The sequence below is a fragment of the Lissotriton vulgaris genome, chromosome 2_1 (assembly GCF_964263255.1).
Source record: "Lissotriton vulgaris chromosome 2_1, aLisVul1.2, whole genome shotgun sequence".
NCBI classification, from domain to species: domain Eukaryota; kingdom Metazoa; phylum Chordata; class Amphibia; order Caudata; family Salamandridae; genus Lissotriton; species Lissotriton vulgaris.
In genome coordinates, this window is record NC_141687.1 from 61,063,229 (window position 1) to 61,074,805 (window position 11,577).

Consider the following 11,577-nt stretch of genomic DNA (forward strand, 5'->3'; position numbering starts at 1 on the left):
GTGTGAAGATCCGCTGTGTCCGTGAGCGGCCATGACCAGGGGTGGTGGAGGGGGCCCGCCTAAGCAGGGCCCCATGGACAAGTTTGCCGGGCCCAGTGGCGGCGCCGGGGCAACGCGGCAATCCTGGCGGCCATTACCCAATCCCGGGACATGCTAGATGCCAAAATTGGGGCAGTGGGAGTGGACGTTACACTGCTTCGCCAGGACCTCCGGAACGCGGTGGCGCGGATAACTGAGACTGAATCTCGCATCTCGGTGACCGAAACGGACATCGGCGCCCTAAAGAAAAGAATGGCAGAGGTGGAATGTGTCCAGAAGACTCTTGCGGCCCGTGTGGAAGATGCCGAAGGGCGCGCACGGAGAAATAACCTCAGTTTTATCGGCTTTCCGGAGCGGTGTGAGAAAGATGGCATGGAGCGGTTCCTGACCCACTGGCTGGAGAGCTGGGTCCCTGAGGGGACACTGTTGGCGTGCTTTGTGATTGAACGGGCACACAGGGCCTTGACTCAACGGCCACCTGAGGGGGAGCGTCCTCGGCCGGTCATTGCCCGGCTGCTGAACTATGATGACCGTGATGCCATACTGCGGGAGGCGAGGAACAAGGGTTCGCTTACATATGAAAATCACACCATAATGATCTTCCCGGACTACACGAAAATGGTTCAGCAGCAGCGACAATCCTTTGTGGCCGCCAAGGCTAAGTTGGGAGGCCTGAAGCTCCAATACTCTCTCCTGTACCCGGGCCGCTTGCGAGTGGTACACCAGTCCCGGATGCACTTCTTCGATACACCCGAGGAGGTATTCCGTTGGACCGACGAGACGGTGCGACTTCGGCCACATGCCCAGCCGGGGCTGGACCCTGGCGGGTCCCAAAGGTCATCACCGGAGCGGACAGACCGTACTAACCGGAAGGGACGACATCGAAGGTCCAGATCTAAGAAACGGTCAGCCTCCGCTAGTGCGACGCAGACGAACGGCGCACTTGACTCTGAACACTCTGATGCTGGCAGTTGAACCCTGGTGGAGCCTGGACATTGGTGTTGGCCTATGTTGGAATGGATCAGCTGGTGAGACTGTTCCATATGACTCTATTCGTGCTTATCTCTATGCTCCTGAGACACTCTGAGGCTCTGGGTTGAGCCACTGCGGGGCTCGGGTGGCGGTTTCTATGGGCCTTAGACCCACACGAGTAGTGGGTGTTGTTGGGGGGGTGGTGAGTGTGTGCTGATGGGGGTGTTGGGATCCATTGGTATGGCGGGCCCTGGGTTCTCTGTTCTGGACCCGGGTCTCTCCATGTCGCGACAGATACTTCACTGTTTTCTGAGGTATTGGGGTTGGGGGTGTGGGGCGCAGGGGGGGGGTTGCCTTGTTGTTGGCGTTTGGGGAAGTTCGGGCTTGGGGTGGCCTGGTGGGTGTTGGGGTGCTGAGTGTTCGGGCTGGGAGGGTGGGACCACACGTGTATATGGCTCTTGATTTTGTTGCTTTGTGGGGTGCGCCAGGGTGGGGCGGAGGGCTGGATACTGGACACTGTGTTGATAATGGCTGATAATACGACTATGTCTCCTCAAAAGACCCTGCGTGTTGTGACGTGGAATGTGAGGGGTATTCTGGATAAAATCAAGCGTGGGGCTGTGCTGCGTTGGGGGAAAAGAGAGATGGTGGATGTGCTGCTGCTTCAAGAGACCCACATGCTGGGCTCCAAGGCCCTTAGCCTCCAGAGGTTCGGATTTCAGCAAGTGTACCATGCGGGCTTCACGAGGGGCTCGCGGGAAGTGGCTATCTTGGTGCACCGCAGGGTGGCTTATGTGCATGAAAAGCAATGGATTGATCCTCAGGGCCGGTATATTTTCATCAAAGGCCTGTTGGGTACCGAACAAGTGGTTTTTGGTAGCGTATACGCCCCCCCCCCTCTGCAGTGGGCCTTGTCTGAGCGGCTGTTCGCGCTGTGGGATGAGATTCCGGAGGTACTGACCATGGTGGGAGGCGATTGGAACGAGGTTATGGATGTGGGCCTGGATCGCCTGAGGCGGGTGCCTGCTGTATCGGATCCCCCCCTGCTGCTGCTCCCACCAAATTGTGTGCGACTGTGAGTGGCCTGGGCTGGGTTGATGTGTGGCGACACTTTCATCCTGCTGCACGTGAATTCACATATGTGTCGGCGGTGCATGGGTCCTTTTCGAGACTAGATTATCTGTTTGTGCCGGGTGCCTGTCTGAGTCGAGTCAGAGATGCTGTGGTACTCCCCAGAGGCCTGTCTGACCATTCCCCTGTCCTAGCCACTATGACCCTCCCCTCCACAAAACAGCTGTTTCGATGGCGGATGTCATCATGGCAGCTGCAGCGGCCTGAGTATGTGCATCACCTGCGCGAGGAGATTGATCACTTCTGGCGCGAGAATCTGGTGGGGGATGTGGACGTAATGGTGGTGTGGGAGGCGCTGAAACCTACGCTTCGGGGCATCGATATAGCTTGGTGCGTGGCTGCTCGGCGAAAACATCGGGAGGCCATTGTGACCGCCGCGGCCCGCGTAGAGGAGCTGGAGCAGCGTGGTCGGCTCGGGGGCGACGAAGGTATTGTGAGGCAGCTCCTGCAGGCCCAACAGTCGTACGCCTCCGTCCTTTACAAGGAAGCCCGGCAGGCATGGCTCGCCACGCGCAGCAGGGTGTATCAGTGGGGCGACAAGTCCTGTTCTATGCTGCATAGGTTATGCCACGCGACCTTCCAGCCCCTGGTGTTGCCGGGCCTTACGGCGGATGACGGCTCGGTCATGACCGACCCGGATTTGCTGGCGGCTAGTTTTGCCCGTTATTACGAGGCTCAATACGCTCCTCGTGATCACTTGGAGACGAGCGAGATATCCACGTATCTTGATGACCTGCTACCCCAGGCCATCCCCGATGAGACCAGGACCGCCCTGGATGCCCCGCTTACGGCTGAGGAACGCGGGGAAGCCCTTGGTCAACTAAACACTGGTAAGGCGCCCGGCCCGAGTGGCTACCCAAGCGAATTCTATAAAAAGTTTCACGTCCAGCTGGGGCCCCACTATCGCTGCGCCCTGGAGGCGGCACGGGCTCAGGGAGAGCTGCCACCATCATCATCGTCATGTTGAAATCGTGGTCTTTTTGAAGCCGGGCAGGGCACCGGACAGGCACGACTCTTACAGGCCGATTTCCCTTCTTAACATCGAGGCCAAGATTCTGGCTAAGGCCTTGGCGAACCGCCTCTTGCCCCACATTGCTGACCTAGTCCACCCCGACCAGGCTGGATTCATGCCTCACAGGGCCACCCGGCATAATATTCGGCGGGCGCAGGCAGCGGTGGATGCCATGGGTGCTAGAGATGAACAAGCGGCACTCCTCCTGGCGGACATGGACCGAGCCTTTGATTCGGTGAGTTGGGCATATCTGTTCACACTGTTGGCCCGCCTCAACCTGGGGCCGGTTTTCTTGTCGTACGTTCGTCTCCTCTACACTAACGTAACGGCCTCGGTCCGTGTGGCCGGTGCTACCTCTGGGCGCTTCCGTATAGGTCGCGGTACTCGGCAGGGTTGCCCGCTGTCCCCATACCTGTTTGCCCTCGCCATGGAACCCCTGGCGTCGCGGATACGAGCAGATGCCCAGTTGCGTGGTTTCGTCTGGAATGAGGACCTGGTGGATAGGATTGCACTGTATGCGGACGACGTCCTCCTCTTCCTTACTGATCTACGGCGATCGGGTCCCCGGGTTCTGGAGATCATGCGGGCGTTTGGCGAGGTCTCGGGTCTTCATCTTAACCTGAATAAATCGACCCTGTGGGTGCTGGGTGGCGGAGTGGTTGCCGACCCCTGGGCTGCTGAGTTGCGAGTGGCGTCGGATGGCTTAAAATACCTGGGCGTTTTCCTCTCAGAGTCACGGGCGGTGGCCTGGGCGCGTGGAGTCTTGCCGGTGTGGGAACGGGTCCAGGCTGATGTCAAGACTTGGTCCAGAATGCCGCTCACTATCTTTGGGAGATCGGCCATCTTCAAGATGGTGGCGCTTCCGCGGCTCCTATACCAAATCCAGAATTTCCCACACCCCATTGGCCTGGAGTGGTTCCGTCAGGTTAATTCAGTGTTGGGCCGCTTCTTGTGGGGTGGCGGTGCGGCCAGAGTGGCCTTGAAGACGTGCTTTCTGTCCACATACTGTGGTGGCCTGGCCACCTCGGACCTCCTCTCCTACTACCAAGCTTCCCAACTACTTGTCCTTAATGAATGGTGGTATGGTGATAGGGGTGATCCGGCTTATGCTCTGGAACGATTGCTCATGGGTGATCGCACGCTCCACACCATTCTTTATTCAGCTCGCCTGCGCCGTGGGTTGCCATCGGTCACTGGGGTGGTCTTTGCGGTGTGGCGACAGTCACTACGCCGCATGGGATGGTGGGGCAGATTGACGGCTGAGACGCCGCTTTGGCATAACGGCCTGCTCCCGGAGCTGGCGGCCCTGACCGGGTTTGAGGGTTGGGAAGCCATTGGGATTACACAACTGGGCCAGGTCATGTCCGGCACCACCCTCAAATCCTTCGAGGAGCTCCGCACAGAGTTCCAAATGCCTCAGTCCCAGTTCTTCCGCTACCTCCAGCTGCGGCATGCCCTCACCCCGAGCGTCGCCGGTCTCGACTCCTTGCCGGAGTTTAGCCCAGTCGAGGCTAAAGTGTTTATGGGGGACCTGGGGGACAGGAAGGTCTCTAGGATTTACCAGACACTTGTTATTCATTGCTCCTCCACCCTACACTCCCTTCGGGAGGCGTGGGAAGTGGACGTGGGCCCCCTGGATGAGGACGATTGGAGGGAGGCACTGGAATCCCCACGTGGAACCGCCATTGCGGTCCGGCTCCGGCTAATCCAATTCAAATACTTGCATCGCGCTTATTATACGCGTGAATGGTTGTGGAAGGCTGGTTTGATTGCATCCCCGGAATGCCTGCGATGTGGGGCGGTGCCTGGCTCCTTGATGCACACGGTGTGGTCGTGTGGCCGGCTGACTGGGTTCTGGAGGGGTGTGTGGAGTTGCCTGGCTGAGGTCCTGGGCTGGGACCTTCCTCGTACCCACCGGCTGGGCCTACTGCATATTATGGAAGGGATTGGGGGCAATGTGTATAAGCGCCACTTGTTGCTCTTGGGGCTGGTCGTGGCTAAGCGGGACCTGGCCCGGGCGTGGAAGTCGGTGAGGGCTCCCCCCTGTCTGCATGGAAGGCTGGGCTGGATTATTTTATGGGTCTGGAGAGGCCGATCTTTGAAGCGAGGGGCTGCCCGCGCAAACACTACAAAATCTGGAAGCGTTGGGCCGACTATCGTGGTCTGTCCTTGGACCCCCCGGCGGAGCAGGAGGAGGACATTTGATTACAGTGACAATTTTGGCCTGATGCAGCGACGCCCTGGTGGCATTACACCTGTCTATATATTTTTTTTTCTCTATTGCTTTCTATACACGTGTGGTAAGGGGGGTTGGGGGGTATTCAGAGCGGGGGGGGTAGCGTTGTGGGTTAGGGTAGGTTGCTGGGGAGTTTCTATACTGAGCCTATTCTGAGTCTGCTCTATCACTTGCTGCCTATGTAATTGCTATATTGATATTGTTGTGGTGTTCTTGGTGTGTGGAGATGCCACATTCTTGATGCTCATTTGCTCAATAAAATTGGTTGTGAAAAAAAAAAAAGCCTGATCTTGGGTTGCAGTGTTAGGTCCTTGGAGCTTTAGCTGAATGAAAGCAGCCCTTGCTTTGCCGATTCTTGCCTTGACATCAGTCTCTGTGCTGCCCTGCTTGTCTGAGATACTGCTCAGGTCAGAGAAGGCCTCAACTTCTTCCAGTGCATCCCCTGCAAGAGTGATTGCAGTAATGTGGGCCTTGTTAGCCTTGAGGATCGTGGTCTTTCCCTGGTGGATGTTGAGGCCAAGTTGGCCTGATGTGGACTGCTGAACCTGTCCACTATCAGGAGGAAGGACTGCTTGCTCAGATGATACCAGATTGGGGTCAGAAGATTACGGCGTCGTCCCTCTTGAATGTTTACCAACCCAAAATATATGTTGTCCTTAGCACTAACAGAGGACATTTTGCCCAGGCAAAAATCTCCATGGCCACGTTTGTCATGGTCCTGTTCCTTGTACCGCCGTGCCTTTTCAAGCAACTTTTCTCTACTTGCTTGTCAGCCCTGACTAGGACAGAGGAAATCTCCAGGTGGTGTGCATACCTTTGAAGGGCATACCATACCACCAACAACTCCTTCCAGTTTGAGCAGTGCATCTCCTCTGACAATGACAGCTTCCTTTTACTTCTGTACCCTCAAGAGTGGCACCTCACCCCCATTCACTTGCATCTTATGTTATCGGGCGCAGGCTTGGGCATTGAAAAAATAAATCCCTTCCTTGGACTCTCCTCGTACAGCCATCACCGTAAAAGGGCTGTCAACTACCCAGAGATAGGAACGAGCCTCTCACGTTCCATTGTCACTGAGGGCCAATGATCAAGCAAAAGGTCCACTTGCTGCAAATTATGCCACTCCCAAGAGACCACTGCCGTTGTCGGCAACTACGGCAGTGGTTGCCACTGCCTGGAATCATTTTGAGGTCAGAGGTAAAAGTACAATACAAGGAACTTAATTAGCATACGATAAGTTGCACAGTATACGTTATGCCCTAGGGGCCTCACAAACCATATACTAAAATAGTGTTATAAGAACCACGTGAGGGATAGAAAGCAGGCCTAGGGCCTGTAGAACCGCTGGGGCAAACAGGAACCACCCAAGGTAGGGATGCAGGAGACCCATGGGGAACGCGTGCAGTGTCTAAACACAGCCGGGGATCACCATTGACATTCTATGGAAAACGAACAAGTTACAATTTTAAAGATTAAGGGCACCTAGAGGTACACTACGATGGAACCCTTTTAGACTAGGACACTTCGAGAGTCAATACCCACGGGAGCACCGGAGTACTCATGTTACCTCACCCAGGGAAGCCGGGTGCATAGGTGTCTTTTGGTCTCGGGTTTCGTCGTCGATTCCAATGGAGAGCTGCGAAGAAATACTGCAGGCGACCAGAGGAAAAGTGTCCGGGTGGATCCAAGGGTGGATCAGAGATGTGAAGAACCTGAAAGCAGAGGGGACAAAGTCTGGGTCACTAGCGAGTGACCAGGTTGGCGAAAAGGAGAGGCCAGCCGATGTCGGGTGATTTCAGGTGAAAGAGTTGAAGCTTGACTCTTCAGCCACAAGGACCAGGAGGCGTCGACGACAACCAGGAGCTGGATTCGAGCTGTCCCAGGAAGGATGTCGAGTACTGCAGCGTCAGAATCCGGATTGGACCCAACAAGCCTTGGCAACAACAACCCACACAAGATGTCGAGATTAGCTTCGGTTCAGACCAGCAAGGTCTGGGGACTCCTTCTTTAGATGGGAGTCAGAGTACTTCTGGAGCAACCAGGAAACCTCAAAGAACAAAGGATTGGGGGGGTAGTATTCCAAAGTGTTTGACACCAAACACAACATGTTTTGATAAAGCCAAACCAAAGTTAGCATTAACCGTGAGGATTATAATGCACTTAAGAGTATATGGTATGGCTATATCATAGAACATCTATAAGGAGATGGTTCCGAAAGCTGCAGAGGGGCTCAGCTCATGTCAGGGCACCCTCTCACACAAAACCAGTCACTCTGCCTTCAGGATTGTCAAGGCCTTCCATAGGAGTGACTTATAGGTTAATATGTGTCTATATGTAAAGGTAGATATAGGTATACTATATCTAACTAAGGGGTGCTTACACCACCTTACCCAGGCTGCAAGTGCAGACCTGTGGTGCCCTTTTGGAAGGCTACCCAGGGGTGGCATAATACATGCTTCAGGTCCTGGTAGGCCTCTGGGGTACCAATGCCCTGGGTACCTAAGATACCATATACAGGGACTCACAAGGGTGACCCAGTAACTAATCTAGTATGTACCTAAAGTACATGGTATCCATTTTATAGAGGAAGCAGACAGACGGGGTCCTGAACAGCAGGATCCCAGTCCAACTAAGTCGAAAACCAGCAAAACACCAGGCAAAAAGTGGGGGTAACCATAGGATCACATTCCACCTTCCTACACCTCCGCCACTTGTGAAACTTCACAGAGTTTTTTTGTAACTTTGCGGAGTTCCGTGTAGCAAAACTCCACAAACTACACCCAGACCTGATGCAAACATGCATCTTTAAAATGGAAGGTCACTGGAAAGTCATGTTTCAACAACATTGGAGTCACCATTTCCAATGCTAGTATCCTGAAGGGTGCGAACCCCACAAACCTGTTGAGACGTTTCTGGGACTAGGTCAGTACACCAGCAACACTGCACGTTTTTTAGCCAGGTCTATTGGCACTAGTGTGGTGGGAAAGTAATGCTGTGGTGGAAGGCTCGAAAAGTCTATGACAGAACCATCTTGTATTACTGTCAAGACCTCGATCTGATACTACCTGAACTCGCTCCAGATAAGAGTTCTTTAGCCGGGCTCCCACTGCCCTGCTCAGAGAGCAGGCTTGTGGGGTTCCAGTCTGTGGCCAGGACTTTCATCCTTGAAATGGTAGCTGGTTCTCCTGAAGTGCCCGACCTGGTTTTTTTTCTGAAAAATACTTCTTTGCAGAAGGGGCTCGAAATGGAGAAAAGTATCTTCCTCTCCTTATCCGACTTTGTCACTATTTCATCCAGTTCTGCCCCAGAAATGGAAGGTGGAGAATGGAAGACCCCTGTGACTGGTCCACTTTCCAGAGCTGAAGCCACGATAGCCTTCTGACAGCCACGTGGTCCCGTGACGATGCTGGTGCTGCTCAGAGGGAGTCAAAAACAGAATCCCGCAATCACTGTAATAGAAGATCCATCTTTTCGAGAACCTCTGAAGGATCCTTATTCTCTTATAAACTATCAAAACATATCTAAAAGTATCCGAAAGCCTTGCAACATCATCTGGGAGGCAGATGTAGCACCAATGTTCTCTTTGAATGCTGAACAGTTCCTTTTGAAGGTACCCCCCATTTTCCTGACCATTGCCTCTGGAAGAGAGACTTCTTGGAGGCCAAAAATGAAGCAGATGCCAAACTGATCAAAATGGTGTTCGCCTTCCTAACCCGAGGAAAGTTGACATCAAACTGGTCCAAAGGAACCTTTTAGCTAGACATCCGGAAAAAGAGGAATTCCCTAAATCCTTCCACTCTTTCAGGATCATGGATGTAAGTAGCTCATGGAAAGGTGGAGCATCCGCGTGCAGGGCCGTTCGTATACGTACAAAAACATGTTGTCCTATAGGAACTTCTTAAGGAACTTCAACAAATCTCTAAGTCTCGCAGTCACCTCCACCAGTTGACGCCCGTTAATGTTTTTAGGTTCATCACCCAAGTCCTCATCGGGGTCGAGCCTCGACCATTTGTCATGTGGTCCCCCCAACATTGATCTGAGAATCGAATTCTGACCTTCCAGGGACATCTTCTCCTCTGGCTAGGATTCATTAGCTGTGTCCTGGTGGTCCCTTTCCTGGGCAGTTTTCTTAGGCTTCATAGTGACCTCTTGGCTTCCTTCACTGTCTTTCTCCATCAACAGAGCTGAGCATGTCAACCAGCTGCAGCTAGCTGAATTATTGAAAAGATCCATAATGAGGGCCGCTGGAATTATGCGGCAGGCGAGCACCAAATTATACAGAAGGATTTACCAAATTATGCTGCAAAAACCCACACACATTATGCGGCATAACACAGCACATTGTTTGATACTATTGCTTCATTTTTTTTGTAATTCTTACACATTAAAATACTGTCTTTGCAAAGGGTTCCCTCATTAGTACCAGTTTAACAGCCAAATACTGGAAAAGTGAACAGAAAAATGACTGGTGAACTTTTGCACAGGGTCTTCTACTGCGCGCGAGCCCACGTTGCTGCATTTGAATAACTTTTGATCCATTTTAATAACTTTTGTTAACATTTGCAGATTATGCAACAGATTATGTGGCAAATGCGACAAACCCATAATTAAGCCAAAAAAAAGGTGCGGCTGTGGAATCGCATAGTTCCAGTGGCCCTGCCCATAATTCATCAATTATTGATTATTTAAATAAGTAATCGATAACACTGGGTTTAAATTGTCCCCCACACAATGCAGAGCCTTTCCTTCTCTTGCCTCAGACGAGGACACTCCCCCCAGCCCTGCCGCTGGCTTTGCCTACATTTCAAGCAGACACGTGGCCGTCAAGGGCCACAGGCTTGCCGAGGTGTGCTAACTAAAATAAAGCACTACTCGGAGACAGACATAAGGGGTTAAATAAACTCCCCTCTGGGCCTGCAGGCGCATCAAAGGCGCGCGGCTGTGCGCTGCGCCAGCGCAGCTCATCAGGATGCGGCCCCGAGGGCTTCAGAGAGAACAGGTCGTTTTTCAGTTTTTTTAAGCATCCCAGTTTGCCCGCAGGCACCTATTCCTGCTTAATTGCTCCCACTCATAAGAAAGTTACCGTGAAACCAATCTTCAGAGGAGATTTTCAGATTTACGATTTATTTACGCATGGGAAAAAGATTAATTTACACTCGTGTGAGCCACGCTATGTTTACAAAAGTTAAAGAAGCGCTGTAGGTACTTTGCATAAGAGAGTGTAACTTGCTTGGTAACAACTTACTAGGTTGCAACTTACACATTCCTTTTTGTACTCCAAACCTTTTAATAATAATCATTTTTCATAGCTGGTTACGTCACAGACTCAAAAGAATTCTATAAACTCGTGCACAATCCTTCATTTTATCGTCAAGTTAAACATCTGTAATCCCCCTCCTGGAATGCCCCCATACCGAGTTGCATGGATTCATTGGCGCCTTCCTTGGAACGACGCCGCCCACCGCTGTGCCAAGGTAGCCACGTCCAGTAGGCAAATATGGTTTGCCCCTTGTGCGATGACGTCGTCCTGTTCTGTGGTGTAATCTTCGTGGCTACCATCGAACCCCGTGGTCAGTGGCGTAACGAAACATGAGGGGGCCCCCCTGCAAACTACATGGAGGGGGCCCCCTCCCATTCTCCGTGCCAGTCTAGAGCTCTCAGGGCAGCGACCCGCCATACTGCAGGGGATGCGGGCGATTGTTACGCCACTGTCACCAATACAGCAGTTATAAGTAACACTGGATGGTGGAGTCAAAGGTTGGGCTTAGTCTGCCCGCAGGCTATCATAGGTGGTGGTCCATTCATTACATGGTCCCTGCCATGAGTAGGCCGGGAAAGTTTGCCCAATTTTATGTGGGTTTCCTGATGCAGACTCCTGTCATGATATACAACATCTGGCCCACTCATAGTTTAGTTTTGATAAATGTGCATCCACTGCTCCTTCTCGTTTCCGTTTTAAGACATTGGACAAAGCTTCAATGCAGTATTTCAAAAGCAGATGTAACCACAAAGAGCACATTTTGATAATACATTTTTATTTTTATTAGACAATAGCAATCTTAAGAGGCATTGCATAGCTTCATACACACTTTGACCCCAATTCCATCACAGTCTCTCTCTCTGTCAGTCAGTATCTCTCTTTCAGTCAGTCAGTCTATCTCTCTCTGTCATTCAGTCTCTCTTAGTC

At 52.5% G+C, this 11,577-nt stretch overlaps 1 protein-coding gene across 1 annotated transcript in view; it reads right to left on the reverse strand.

Moving 5' to 3' along the window:
• The window catches only part of SLC11A1 (solute carrier family 11 member 1), a 247,802-nt gene extending 236,851 nt beyond the window's left edge, over positions 1-10,951 (reverse strand). Inside the window, exon 1 of the mRNA XM_086954461.1 lies at positions 10,805-10,951. Within this exon, the coding sequence (XP_086810587.1) occupies positions 10,805-10,949 (145 nt within the window). The 5' untranslated portion in view covers positions 10,950-10,951. The remainder of the gene's footprint in view (positions 1-10,804) is intronic.
• Between the last annotated feature and the right edge of the window lie 626 nt (positions 10,952-11,577).